Below are 12500 nucleotides of genomic sequence, written 5' to 3'. Positions count from 1 at the left end.
TTATAGTGTGTGTGTGTGTGTTATAGTGTGTATATGTGTGTGTTATAGTGTGTGTGTGTGTGTTATAGTGTGTGTGTGTTATAGTGTGTGTGTGTGTGTTATAGTGTGTATATGTGTGTGTATATATGTGTGTGTGTGTTACAGTGTGTATATGAGTGTGTGTGTTATAGTGTGTATATGAGTGTGTGTGTGTGTTACAGTGTGTATATGAGTGTGTGTGTTATAGTGTGTGTGTGTGTGTTATAGTGTGTGTGTGTGTGTTATAGTGTGTGTGTGTGTTATAGTGTGTATATGTGTGTGTTATAGTGTGTGTGTGTGTGTTATAGTGTGTATATGTGTGTGTTATAGTGTGTGTGTGTGTGTGTGTTATAGTGTGTGTGTGTGTGTTATAGTGTGTATATGTGTGTGTATATATGTGTGTGTGTGTTATAGTGTGTATATGAGTGTGTGTGTGTGTTACAGTGTGTATATGAGTGTGTGTGTTACAGTGTGTATATGAGTGTGTGTGTTACAGTGTGTATATGAATGTGTGTGTTATAGTGTATATATATGTGTGTGTGTTACAGTGTGTATATGAGTGTGTGTGTTATAGTGTGTATATGAATGTGTGTGTTATAGTGTATATATATGTGTGTGTGTTACAGTGTGTATGTGTGTGTGTTACAGTGTGTATATGAGTGTGTGTGTTATAGTGTGTGTGTGTTATAGTGTGTATATGAGTGTGTGTGTTATAGTGTATATATATGTGTGTGTGTTACAGTGTGTATATGTGTGTGTGTTACAGTGTGTATATGAGTGTGTGTGTTATAGTGTGTATATGAGTGTGTGTGTTATAGTGTGTGTGTGTTATAGTGTGTATATGAGTGTGTGTGTGTTATAGTGTGTATATGAGTGTGTGTGTTACAGTGTGTATATATGAGTGTGTGTTACAGTGTGTATATGAGTGTGTGTGTTATAGTGTGTATATGAGTGTTTGTGTGTTATAGTGTGTATATGAGTGTGTGTGTTACAGTGTGTATATATGAGTGTGTGTTACAGTGTGTATATGAGTGTGTGTGTTATAGTGTGTATATGAGTGTTTGTGTGTTATAGTGTGTATATGAGTGTGTGTGTGTTATAGTGTGTATATATGAGTGTGTGTGTGTTATAGTGTGTATATGTACGTGTGTAAATGTGTGTGTGTGTTACAGTGTGTATATGAGTGCGTGTTACAGTGTGTATATGAGTGTGTGTGTTATAGTGTGTATATGAGTGTGTGTGTGTTATAGTGTGTGTGTGTGTTACAGTGTGTATATGTACGTGTGTAAATGTGTGTGTACCTCCTGCAGATGGTCGGAGCTCAAGGTTCTGTTGATGTTGCTGTTGTGGGCGGGGTTTGTGAAGTTGTGGGCGGGGTTTAAGGTGAGGTCGTCCATGCTGGTGATGAGGCGGGACGCCGCCCTCTCCTCCAGCTTGGCCTTCTGGGAACGCTGACTGTCTCCTAGCAACCACAGCGACGCCCGCTTCCTGTAAAAACACACAAACACTTGAAGTGTTTTCCTCAGGATGCAGCGACGTGTCCACAACATCTGAACCTGCCCGCTGCCCAGCGAGTCGACAAACATCAGTCTCTGATATCTGAGTCACTACAGAGGCAGAGAGAGACAGACGAGCCCAGAGACCTGAGCCCAGAGCCCAGAGACCAGAGCCCAGAGACCAGAGCCCTGAGCCCAGAGACCTGAGCCCAGAGACCAGAGACCTGAGCCCAGAGACCAGAGACCAGAGACCAGAGCCCAGAGCCCAGAGACCAGAGCCAAGCCCGCTCCCTGTAAAAACACACAAACTCAAAGCCCAGAGACCAGAGACCAGAGACCAGAGACCAGAGACCAGAGACCAGAGACCAGAGACCAAAGACCAAAGACCTGCTTTCAGTGTTTGAGGCCAAAACAAACACAAACACTGCCATAGCATGGAAAACTGTTCAGAGATATAACCTTCACACACACACACACACACACACAGCTGTCCAGTTTTCCAACATTTCACATCATCGATGTTGCTGATTCATATTTCCTTGTTTTTAATAAAAACAGGAAGGTTTCCTGAGATAATATTGATCGGAATCGTCTGTTGCAGAAGCTTCATGCAGTAAATCAGCTGATTGTGTTTCTGCAGTAAAAACAGTGTTTTCACATCACACAAGCCTCAAAATCTCCTGCAGCTTAAACTACGCTTATAAAACTGACAGAGTCACTAGCCTAGCTACATAAATGCTACAAACAACCCAGAATGCATCACTCTCGCTGCCCTTTCAGAGATCTGATGACGTGAACACGCAACTGTCTCGTCCTCCGATATAAAGACCAACGACACTTTTTCAGAATAATATATGATCAATATGATATTTGTCTTTCATGGTGCAGCTTCGTGTTCTGATCAGTATTGATCCTCTAATATCAGTATCAGTCTGTGATACAGCAGCAGCCTGATGCTCTATCAATTCATCTGATTAATTAACAAGCAGCTGTATTATAATAATAAAACCCTCAGAACATGTTTATATGCTTCAAACACAGATTTATAACAATAAAACCTTCAGTAGCCAACTAACAATGTTCTAACCTGTTCATTCTTGATTTTATTTAATATCAATTACTGATACATTTTATATCTGCAGATAATCCCAAAATCCATTTAACAGCATGAATCGACTGATGTTTGTCTTCAGTTTCCTCGTCTGTGTCGAGTGTTTCTAACAGCAGCAACCAGCTGATGTTCTGGTTGGTTTTACTCTCATTGGTTCTTTTTCCTTTGACTTGTTTTTCACGTTGATTCACTTCACAGTTTCCCTGCAGTGATCACATGATCAGAGCCGATACTGCGGACACACGGCTCCGCTGTCGGACCTTCAGACCTGAGACCAGACATCAGAGTCTGTGATGGTATCAGATGCTCTCAAAACACTAAACTTCACTTTTTTTTTTTAAAACTTTGTCTCCTTCCGTCTCCGTCTCTTTATCTGTGAAAATAAAATATTAAAAGAAAACAAAAGCAACAGAAAGCTGACAGGTGTGTGGGCGTGGCTTGTGTCAGGACACCTGTTCAATTCATACAGTGATCAAATCAAACATGTTCTTATTAGAAAACAGACTCACTCTTCCAGGAAGTGCTGCTGCGGTCCAATCACAGAGCCCGGTCTGCAGATCCTGATCCAGGCGATGGCCTCACCTGCCGTGAAGCGGTAATGTTTCATCAGGTAACAGCCTATCAGAGAGCCCGTCCTGCCGAGACCGGCTGCAGCACACAGAGACACGGAGGTTAGTTTCTGAGTCAGCAGAGCAGAAACACTGAAGCTACGACACAAACACTGAAGCTGTGACGCAAACACTGAAGCTACGACACAAACACTGAAGCTACGACACAAACACTGAAGCTACGACACAAACACTGAAGCTACGACACAAACACTGAAGCACCGACACAAACACTGAAGCTGAGACACAAACACTGAAGCTGTGACACAAACACTGAAGCTGTGACACAAACACTGAAGCTGTGACACAAACACTGAAGCTGTGACACAAACACTGAAGCTACGACACAAACACAGAAGCTACGACACAAACACTGAAGCTACGACACAAACACTGAAGCTGCGACACAAACACTGAAGCTGTGACACAAACACTGAAGCTGTGACACAAACACTGAAGCACCGACACAAACACTGAAGCTACGACACAAACACTGAAGCTACGACACAAACACTGAAGCTACGACACAAACACTGAAGCTACGACACAAACACTGAAGCTACGACACAAACACTGAAGCACCGACACAAACACTGAAGCTACGACACAAACACTGAAGCTACGACACAAACACTGAAGCACCGACACAAACACTGAAGCTACGACACAAACACTGAAGCTACGACACAAACACTGAAGCACCGACACAAACACTGAAGCTACGACACAAACACTGAAGCTACGACACAAACACTGAAGCACCGACACAAACACTGAAGCTACGACACAAACACTGAAGCTACGACACAAACACTGAAGCACCGACACAAACACTGAAGCTACGACACAAACACAGAAGCTACGACACAAACACTGAAGCACCGACACAAACACTGAAGCTGTGACACAAACACTGAAGCTACGACACAAACACTGAAGCTACGACACAAACACTGAAGCTACGACACAAACACTGAAGCACCGACACAAACACTGAAGCACCGACACAAACACTGAAGCTACGACACAAACACTGAAGCACCGACACAAACACTGAAGCTACGACACAAACACTGAAGCTACGACACAAACACTGAAGCACCGACACAAACACTGAAGCTACGACACAAACACTGAAGCTGTGACACAAACACTGAAGCACCGACACAAACACTGAAGCTGTGACACAAACACTGAAGCACCGACACAAACACTGAAGCTGTGACACAAACACTGAAGCTGTGACACAAACACTGAAGCACCGACACAAACACTGAAGCTGCGACACAAACACTGAAGCTACGACACAAACACTGAAGCTGTGACACAAACACTGAAGCTGTGACACAAACACTGAAGCACCGACACAAACACTGAAGCTGTGACACAAACACTGAAGCTGTGACACAAACACTGAAGCACCGACACAAACACTGAAGCTGTGACACAAACACTGAAGCTGTGACACAAACACTGAAGCACCGACACAAACACTGAAGCTGCGACACAAACACTGAAGCTACGACACAAACACTGAAGCTGTGACACAAACACTGAAGCTGTGACACAAACACTGAAGCTGAGACACAAACACTGAAGCACCGACACAAACACTGAAGCACCGACACAAACACTGAAGCTGTGACACAAACACTGAAGCTGTGACACAAACACTGAAGCTACGACACAAACACAGAAGCTACGACACAAACACTGAAGCTACGACACAAACACTGAAGCTGTGACACAAACACTGAAGCACCGACACAAACACTGAAGCACCGACACAAACACTGAAGCTACGACACAAACACTGAAGCTACGACACAAACACTGAAGCTACGACACAAACACTGAAGCACCGACACAAACACTGAAGCTACGACACAAACACAGAAGCTACGACACAAACACTGAAGCACCGACACAAACACTGAAGCTGTGACACAAACACTGAAGCACCGACACAAACACTGAAGCACCGACACAAACACTGAAGCACCGACACAAACACTGAAGCTGTGACACAAACACTGAAGCTACGACACAAACACTGAAGCACCGACACAAACACTGAAGCTACGACACAAACACTGAAGCACCGACACAAACACTGAAGCACCGACACAAACACTGAAGCTGTGACACAAACACTGAAGCTACGACACAAACACTGAAGCACCGACACAAACACTGAAGCACCGACACAAACACTGAAGCTGTGACACAAACACTGAAGCTACGACACAAACACTGAAGCACCGACACAAACACTGAAGCTACGACACAAACACAGAAGCTACGACACAAACACTGAAGCACCGACACAAACACTGAAGCTACGACACAAACACTGAAGCACCGACACAAACACTGAAGCTACGACACAAACACTGAAGCTACGACACAAACACTGAAGCACCGACACAAACACTGAAGCTACGACACAAACACTGAAGCTACGACACAAACACTGAAGCACCGACACAAACACTGAAGCTACGACACAAACACTGAAGCACCGACACAAACACTGAAGCTGTGACACAAACACTGAAGCTACGACACAAACACTGAAGCTACGACACAAACACTGAAGCACCGACACAAACACTGAAGCTGTGACACAAACACTGAAGCTACGACACAAACACAGAAGCTACGACACAAACACTGAAGCACCGACACAAACACTGAAGCTGTGACACAAACACTGAAGCTACGACACAAACACAGAAGCTACGACACAAACACTGAAGCTGTGACACAAACACTGAAGCTGTGACACAAACACTGAAGCTGTGACACAAACACTGAAGCACCGACACAAACACTGAAGCTGAGACACAAACACTGAAGCTACGACACAAACACTGAAGCACCGACACAAACACTGAAGCACCGACACAAACACTGAAGCACCGACACAAACACTGAAGCTGAGACACAAACACTGAAGCTACGACACAAACACTGAAGCACCGACACAAACACTGAAGCTGTGACACAAACACTGAAGCTACGACACAAACACTGAAGCTACGACACAAACACTGAAGCACCGACACAAACACTGAAGCTGTGACACAAACACTGAAGCACCGACACAAACACAGAAGCTACGACACAAACACTGAAGCACCGACACAAACACTGAAGCTGTGACACAAACACTGAAGCTACGACACAAACACTGAAGCTACGACACAAACACTGAAGCTACGACACAAACACTGAAGCTACGACACAAACACTGAAGCACCGACACAAACACTGAAGCTACGACACAAACACTGAAGCTGTGACACAAACACTGAAGCACCGACACAAACACTGAAGCTGTGACACAAACACTGAAGCACCGACACAAACACTGAAGCTGTGACACAAACACTGAAGCTGTGACACAAACACTGAAGCACCGACACAAACACTGAAGCTACGACACAAACACTGAAGCTGTGACACAAACACTGAAGCTGTGACACAAACACTGAAGCACCGACACAAACACTGAAGCTGTGACACAAACACTGAAGCTACGACACAAACACTGAAGCTGTGACACAAACACTGAAGCTACGACACAAACACTGAAGCTGTGACACAAACACTGAAGCTACGACACAAACACTGAAGCTGTGACACAAACACTGAAGCTGTGACACAAACACTGAAGCACCGACACAAACACTGAAGCTGAGACACAAACACTGAAGCTACGACACAAACACTGAAGCTGTGACACAAACACTGAAGCTGTGACACAAACACTGAAGCTGTGACACAAACACTGAAGCTGTGACACAAACACTGAAGCACCGACACAAACACTGAAGCTACGACACAAACACTGAAGCTGTGACACAAACACTGAAGCTGTGACACAAACACTGAAGCACCGACACAAACACTGAAGCTACGACACAAACACTGAAGCTGTGACACAAACACTGAAGCTACGACACAAACACTGAAGCTGTGACACAAACACTGAAGCTGTGACACAAACACTGAAGCTGTGACACAAACACTGAAGCTGTGACACAAACACTGAAGCTGTGACACAAACACTGAAGCTGTGACACAAACACTGAAGCTGTGACACAAACACTGAAGCTACGACACAAACACTGAAGCTACGACACAAACACTGAAGCTGTGACACAAACACTGAAGCACCGACACAAACACTGAAGCTACGACACAAACACTGAAGCTGAGACACAAACACTGAAGCTGTGACACAAACACTGAAGCTACGACACAAACACTGAAGCTGTGACACAAACACTGAAGCTACGACACAAACACTGAAGCTGTGACACAAACACTGAAGCTGTGACACAAACACTGAAGCTACGACACAAACACTGAAGCTGTGACACAAACACTGAAGCTGTGACACAAACACTGAAGCTACGACACAAACACTGAAGCACCGACACAAACACTGAAGCTGTGACACAAACACTGAAGCACCGACACAAACACTGAAGCTGTGACACAAACACTGAAGCACCGACACAAACACTGAAGCACCGACACAAACACTGAAGCTACGACACAAACACTGAAGCTGTGACACAAACACTGAAGCTACGACACAAACACTGAAGCTGTGACACAAACACTGAAGCTGTGACACAAACACTGAAGCTGTGACACAAACACTGAAGCACCGACACAAACACTGAAGCACCGACACAAACACTGAAGCTGTGACACAAACACTGAAGCTGTGACACAAACACTGAAGCTGTGACACAAACACTGAAGCTGTGACACAAACACTGAAGCACCGACACAAACACTGAAGCTACGACACAAACACTGAAGCTGTGACACAAACACTGAGCAGAGCTGCAGATAAACTGTCGGGTCCGTTTGACCTGATTCACTGAAAACTGCAAACACAGTGTGACGCTGTGCTGACTCTGGTTTTATCCTTTCTGCACAAACACAACCCAAGAGTTTAATTCTCACACTGAACATTACAGGAACTCCCGGTCTGTCTGTCCTGTGACTGTTCCAATAAAGTTCATTCAGACAAGAAGATGTTGACAAAAAGACAGAAAGGCAGCGTTAATATTCAATTAGATCAAATACAATCACATCATGTCTCTGAAGCACAGCTGACCTACAGGATGTTCTGTTCATGTAGACAAGCTTCACATCCAACATGATTCTATAGAGAGAAACGAAAATAATTTGTATTTTCTAGACACTAAAGTTCTGGATCTGTTGTGTTTTGTTATGTGGTTTGTAGCTGTGACACAATAGTGTTTAAATATGTTCAGAATGACTTTACTGCGTCTGTGTGAGCTGATCAATCACCAGCAGGTAGAAGCAGTAAAGAGTCACACTGCCCTCTGCTGGACTCACAGCTGTCACTACGACTCACTGAAACCTTCTGTCTGCTCCTCACAAACCATACAGACGATACAGTCGTCTTCTGTTATGATTCAGATTGTTTACTGTTTGTTGTTTTGCAGCGATACACGTTTCAGGAAACTAAACAAAAGAAAAGGACGGGACGAGGACGTTATACAGGACACGCCAGAGAACAACGAGACATCACAGCAGGACTGACGGGACAGGACGTCACGGCGAAGGACAGGACAGGAAGTGGTTACCCTTGCAGTGGACGGCCACGGCTCCGTCGGTGCTCTCACAGACGTGCAGGAAGCGGCGTGTGATGATGTCACTGGGCGTGCTGCCGTCTAAGAAGAAGAGGTCGTAGTGGTCGAAGCCGGCGTCGGTGAAGCGTTTGGAGTCGTAGATCTTCTTGTTGAGACGGATGACGGTGGTCACGTTGTGTTTCCTAAAGTACGGGAAGTACGCCTCGGGGGCGTGGAGAGGGTAACCTGCAGGGGGCGGAGCAACAACCAGGCAGGTTAAAAAACAACAGCAAAAAGGTCATCCTGACTGGAAGCTGTAAAACCTGCCAGGAGACTTCCTGAGGACTGAGACACGAGACAAGCAGCTTTATGGTCGTTGTTAAAGACAAAGACAAAATGACATCATGAGCAGGCGTCATGAGGTGTAGACTGAGTCCAAGTCCACAGGAAGGACAGGAGGGACATTTCAGGACAGGACAGGACAGGAAGGACGTGACAGGAGGGACGTGACAGGACAGGACAGGACAGGACGTGACAGGAGGGACGTGACAGGACAGGACAGGACAGGACGTGACAGGACAGGACAGGACAGGACAGGACAGGAAGGACGTGACAGGACAGGACAGGACGTGACAGGACAGGAGAGGACAGGACGTGACAGGACAGGAAGGACGTGACAGGACAGGACAGGACAGGACGTGACAGGACAGGACAGGACAGGACGTGACAGGACAGGAAGGACGTGACAGGACAGGACAGGACAGGACGTGACAGGACAGGACAGGACAGGACGTGACAGGACAGGAAGGACGTGACAGGACAGGACAGGACAGGACGTGACAGGACAGGAAGGACGTGACAGGACAGGACAGGAAGGACGTGACAGGACAGGACAGGACGTGACAGGACAGGAAGGACGTGACAGGACAGGACAGGAAGGACGTGACAGGACAGGAAGGACGTGACAGGACAGGACAGGAAGGACGTGACAGGACAGGAAGGACGTGACAGGACAGGACGTGACAGGACAGGACAGGACAGGACAGGACAGGACAGGACAGGAAGGACATTAACAATGACAGAGCAGCAGTGAGTCAGAGGTTTTTACTGTATCAGCAGCAGAGAATCATTCTGCTGTTTAAACATCATCAGACTGGCTCTTCTGTATTTTAATTAAAGTTTCATTTCTTTAACTGTATTTACATTTTAAATCAGAACAAGTTACTTTAACTTCAAGGTTATGACCACAAGTCAAACTTGTTTATTATTATTATTGTTATTATTATTATTATTATTATTATTATTATTATTATATGATCTGTAAGGTAGTAAGAAGTTTCCTGCAGGTTTGTTTCTGTCTGTTCACTCACCGTTCTCTATCTTAGTTTTAGGATGAGGTCCGCTGAAGGCCAGGAACTTCCCCGGGACGATCCAGTTCAGGTCTCCGTTCTCCACCCGCTGAGAACAGAGACGCAGGTTCAATCCCCCGAAACAAACTACACACGTCTGAACGCGTCTGAACGCAGGACAGGACGCTTCACTATCAGACTGCAGCTGAACGTCGCTCTGCAGCCTTCAGACAACATGACAACAAGTCTCTACATCAAAACTACTTTATTGTCCACATTTGCATCACTATCACTATAAGATATATCGATATTAGATGCAACTAAGCTGCTAAAAACAATGTGAAATAAGTTGACGTTGAGTTGAGGTAAAGTGCAGGTTTACAGGATTCAGAACCATACTGGTACGTCCATTAATTACCAGTTGTTGCTATACTGCGTTGTCATGGTGATGAACTAACGAGTGTTAATCTCCGAGGCTCCAAAGACAAATAATTACTGCTGAAGTTCTTTGTGAGAAACGTCTGATGTATAACAAGCTGTAAACTGAACCGTGTTCCTGCACATGCTCAGTAGCGTCCGCCTCATGATGCTAACGAGACCAAACTCTTCATGATGAAGGATCATGTGACCCAGTGCAGCGCTGTGACTCACTGACGTGTTTTTAATCAGATATTGTTAGTAGATCAGGGTTAGGGTTGTCTGCTTTTAGTTTTTACCTCGTAGTGTTCGTACTCGTCCACGTCGAAGGTCTCGAAGTTGAAGAAGCCGTGCTGCAGAGCCTGAAACACACAAACAACAAACCAGACTGTAAACAGATTCAACTCGACGATCCGCAGATTATTTTAAGACGTGTTAAATATTTGGAATAATAATTTGATATAGTTCAGTTTCACTGCTGGACTCCAGATGTTTCACTGCAGGATCACACTGGTGGAGGTTTTATACTGGACCACGATTGGCTCCCAACCAGCTGTGATGTCATGAATCCTGCAGGTGCGTCCAGGTGTGAAACTCACACTGAAGTTGAGCTCAGAGAAACTTTGAGACTTGATTCGTTGTGAATATATTTGTTTTCTGAACAATCGAATGTGTCACACTGGCCTGAAAATTGATTATTTAATTAACTGACTGATTAATTGATTAATCAACTAATCGCTGCAGCTCTACGTCCAACACATACTGCTGCTCTCTGATTGGCTGCCTTCACTCTGACAGTACAACAGCTCCTTGTCCTGCTTCACACACACACACACACACACACACACACACACACACACACACACACACACACACACACACACACACACACACACACACACACACACACTCTGAGCTGTTATATAACAGTAATCTGCTGTAAACTGGAGACTCTGTCATCAGTCTGCAGCTGAATCTGCTTCATTCAGTTCAGTTACAAACATTAAGACTCACTGAAACAACAGGATAATCAATCAATCAATCAATCAATCAATCAATCAATCAATCAACCGAAAATTATTGGCAATTTTGATAATTATAAAGTTTTCATTTACCAGTAAAATCACTTTTAACTGAAAATCTCTGAGTTTTGACGTTTGAAGACGTTTCATTAAGAAGATAATCAATGATTAAAACGACTGTTAATTGATCAGATTGTGTTATTAAAGTGGTGATTTATAATAAATATAATTATATCAGTATAAACGAGTTCCACACGTTACCTGTTTATTTAGCCCCTCCCCCTACATCCTGAAAGTGTGACATCACACACATTCAGCCAATCAGAACTCACCTTTCTGATGCCCTGCAGACAGTCCAGCACGGTGAGGTTGTAGGTGCAATTCCCAAAGGACGCATCCCTGCAGACACACACACACACACACACACACACACACACACACACACACACACACACACACACACACACAGCCGGTCGTCAATAACATCAATACATCTGATGATCAGTGTGTCCCCTGAGCAGCTGCACACTGATTATTGATCATCTAATCATTCTTCTTCTTCTCTGTATTTGTTCACATCAACGGTTCTTCTTCTGTTTTATTGACGACACGTCAGCGACTGTTTGGCCGCCAAGTATCCCAGAATGCATTTCACACCAAACGGCAGCGATGGCGGACGTTTTCAGGTTAAAGGCTGTTGTGATCTTTGCTGCAGGACTGAAAATACGTCACTTCATTGATTAACATTTAGATTCCCAGCATGTGATCATGTGATCATGTGATCATGTGATCATGTTTGTAAACCTGCTGCAACGTTTCAGAGCCGCTGGCGGTGAGATCAGCTGATCATCTCAGCCG

General features: G+C 44.8%; 1 protein-coding gene across 3 annotated transcripts in view; it reads right to left on the bottom strand.

Moving 5' to 3' along the window:
- Nucleotides 1-12500, bottom strand: part of cdc14ab (cell division cycle 14Ab) — a 36614-nt gene that overhangs the window by 9706 nt on the left and 14408 nt on the right. For all 3 annotated transcript variants that reach the window (XM_042415638.1, XM_042415640.1, XM_042415639.1), the window contains exons 6-11: nucleotides 11975-12041; nucleotides 10920-10982; nucleotides 10225-10312; nucleotides 8870-9100; nucleotides 3135-3273; nucleotides 1320-1506 (exon numbers count right to left, since the gene is read on the bottom strand). In XM_042415638.1, coding sequence (XP_042271572.1) covers nucleotides 1320-1506; nucleotides 3135-3273; nucleotides 8870-9100; nucleotides 10225-10312; nucleotides 10920-10982; nucleotides 11975-12041 — 775 coding nt within the window. The remainder of the gene's footprint in view (nucleotides 1-1319; nucleotides 1507-3134; nucleotides 3274-8869; nucleotides 9101-10224; nucleotides 10313-10919; nucleotides 10983-11974; nucleotides 12042-12500) is intronic.

Source organism: Thunnus maccoyii, chromosome 7, assembly GCF_910596095.1.
Source record: "Thunnus maccoyii chromosome 7, fThuMac1.1, whole genome shotgun sequence".
NCBI lineage: Eukaryota > Metazoa > Chordata > Actinopteri > Scombriformes > Scombridae > Thunnus > Thunnus maccoyii.
The sequence above is the reverse complement of the archived record's forward strand: the minus strand, read 5'-3'. Positions and strand labels throughout refer to the sequence as shown.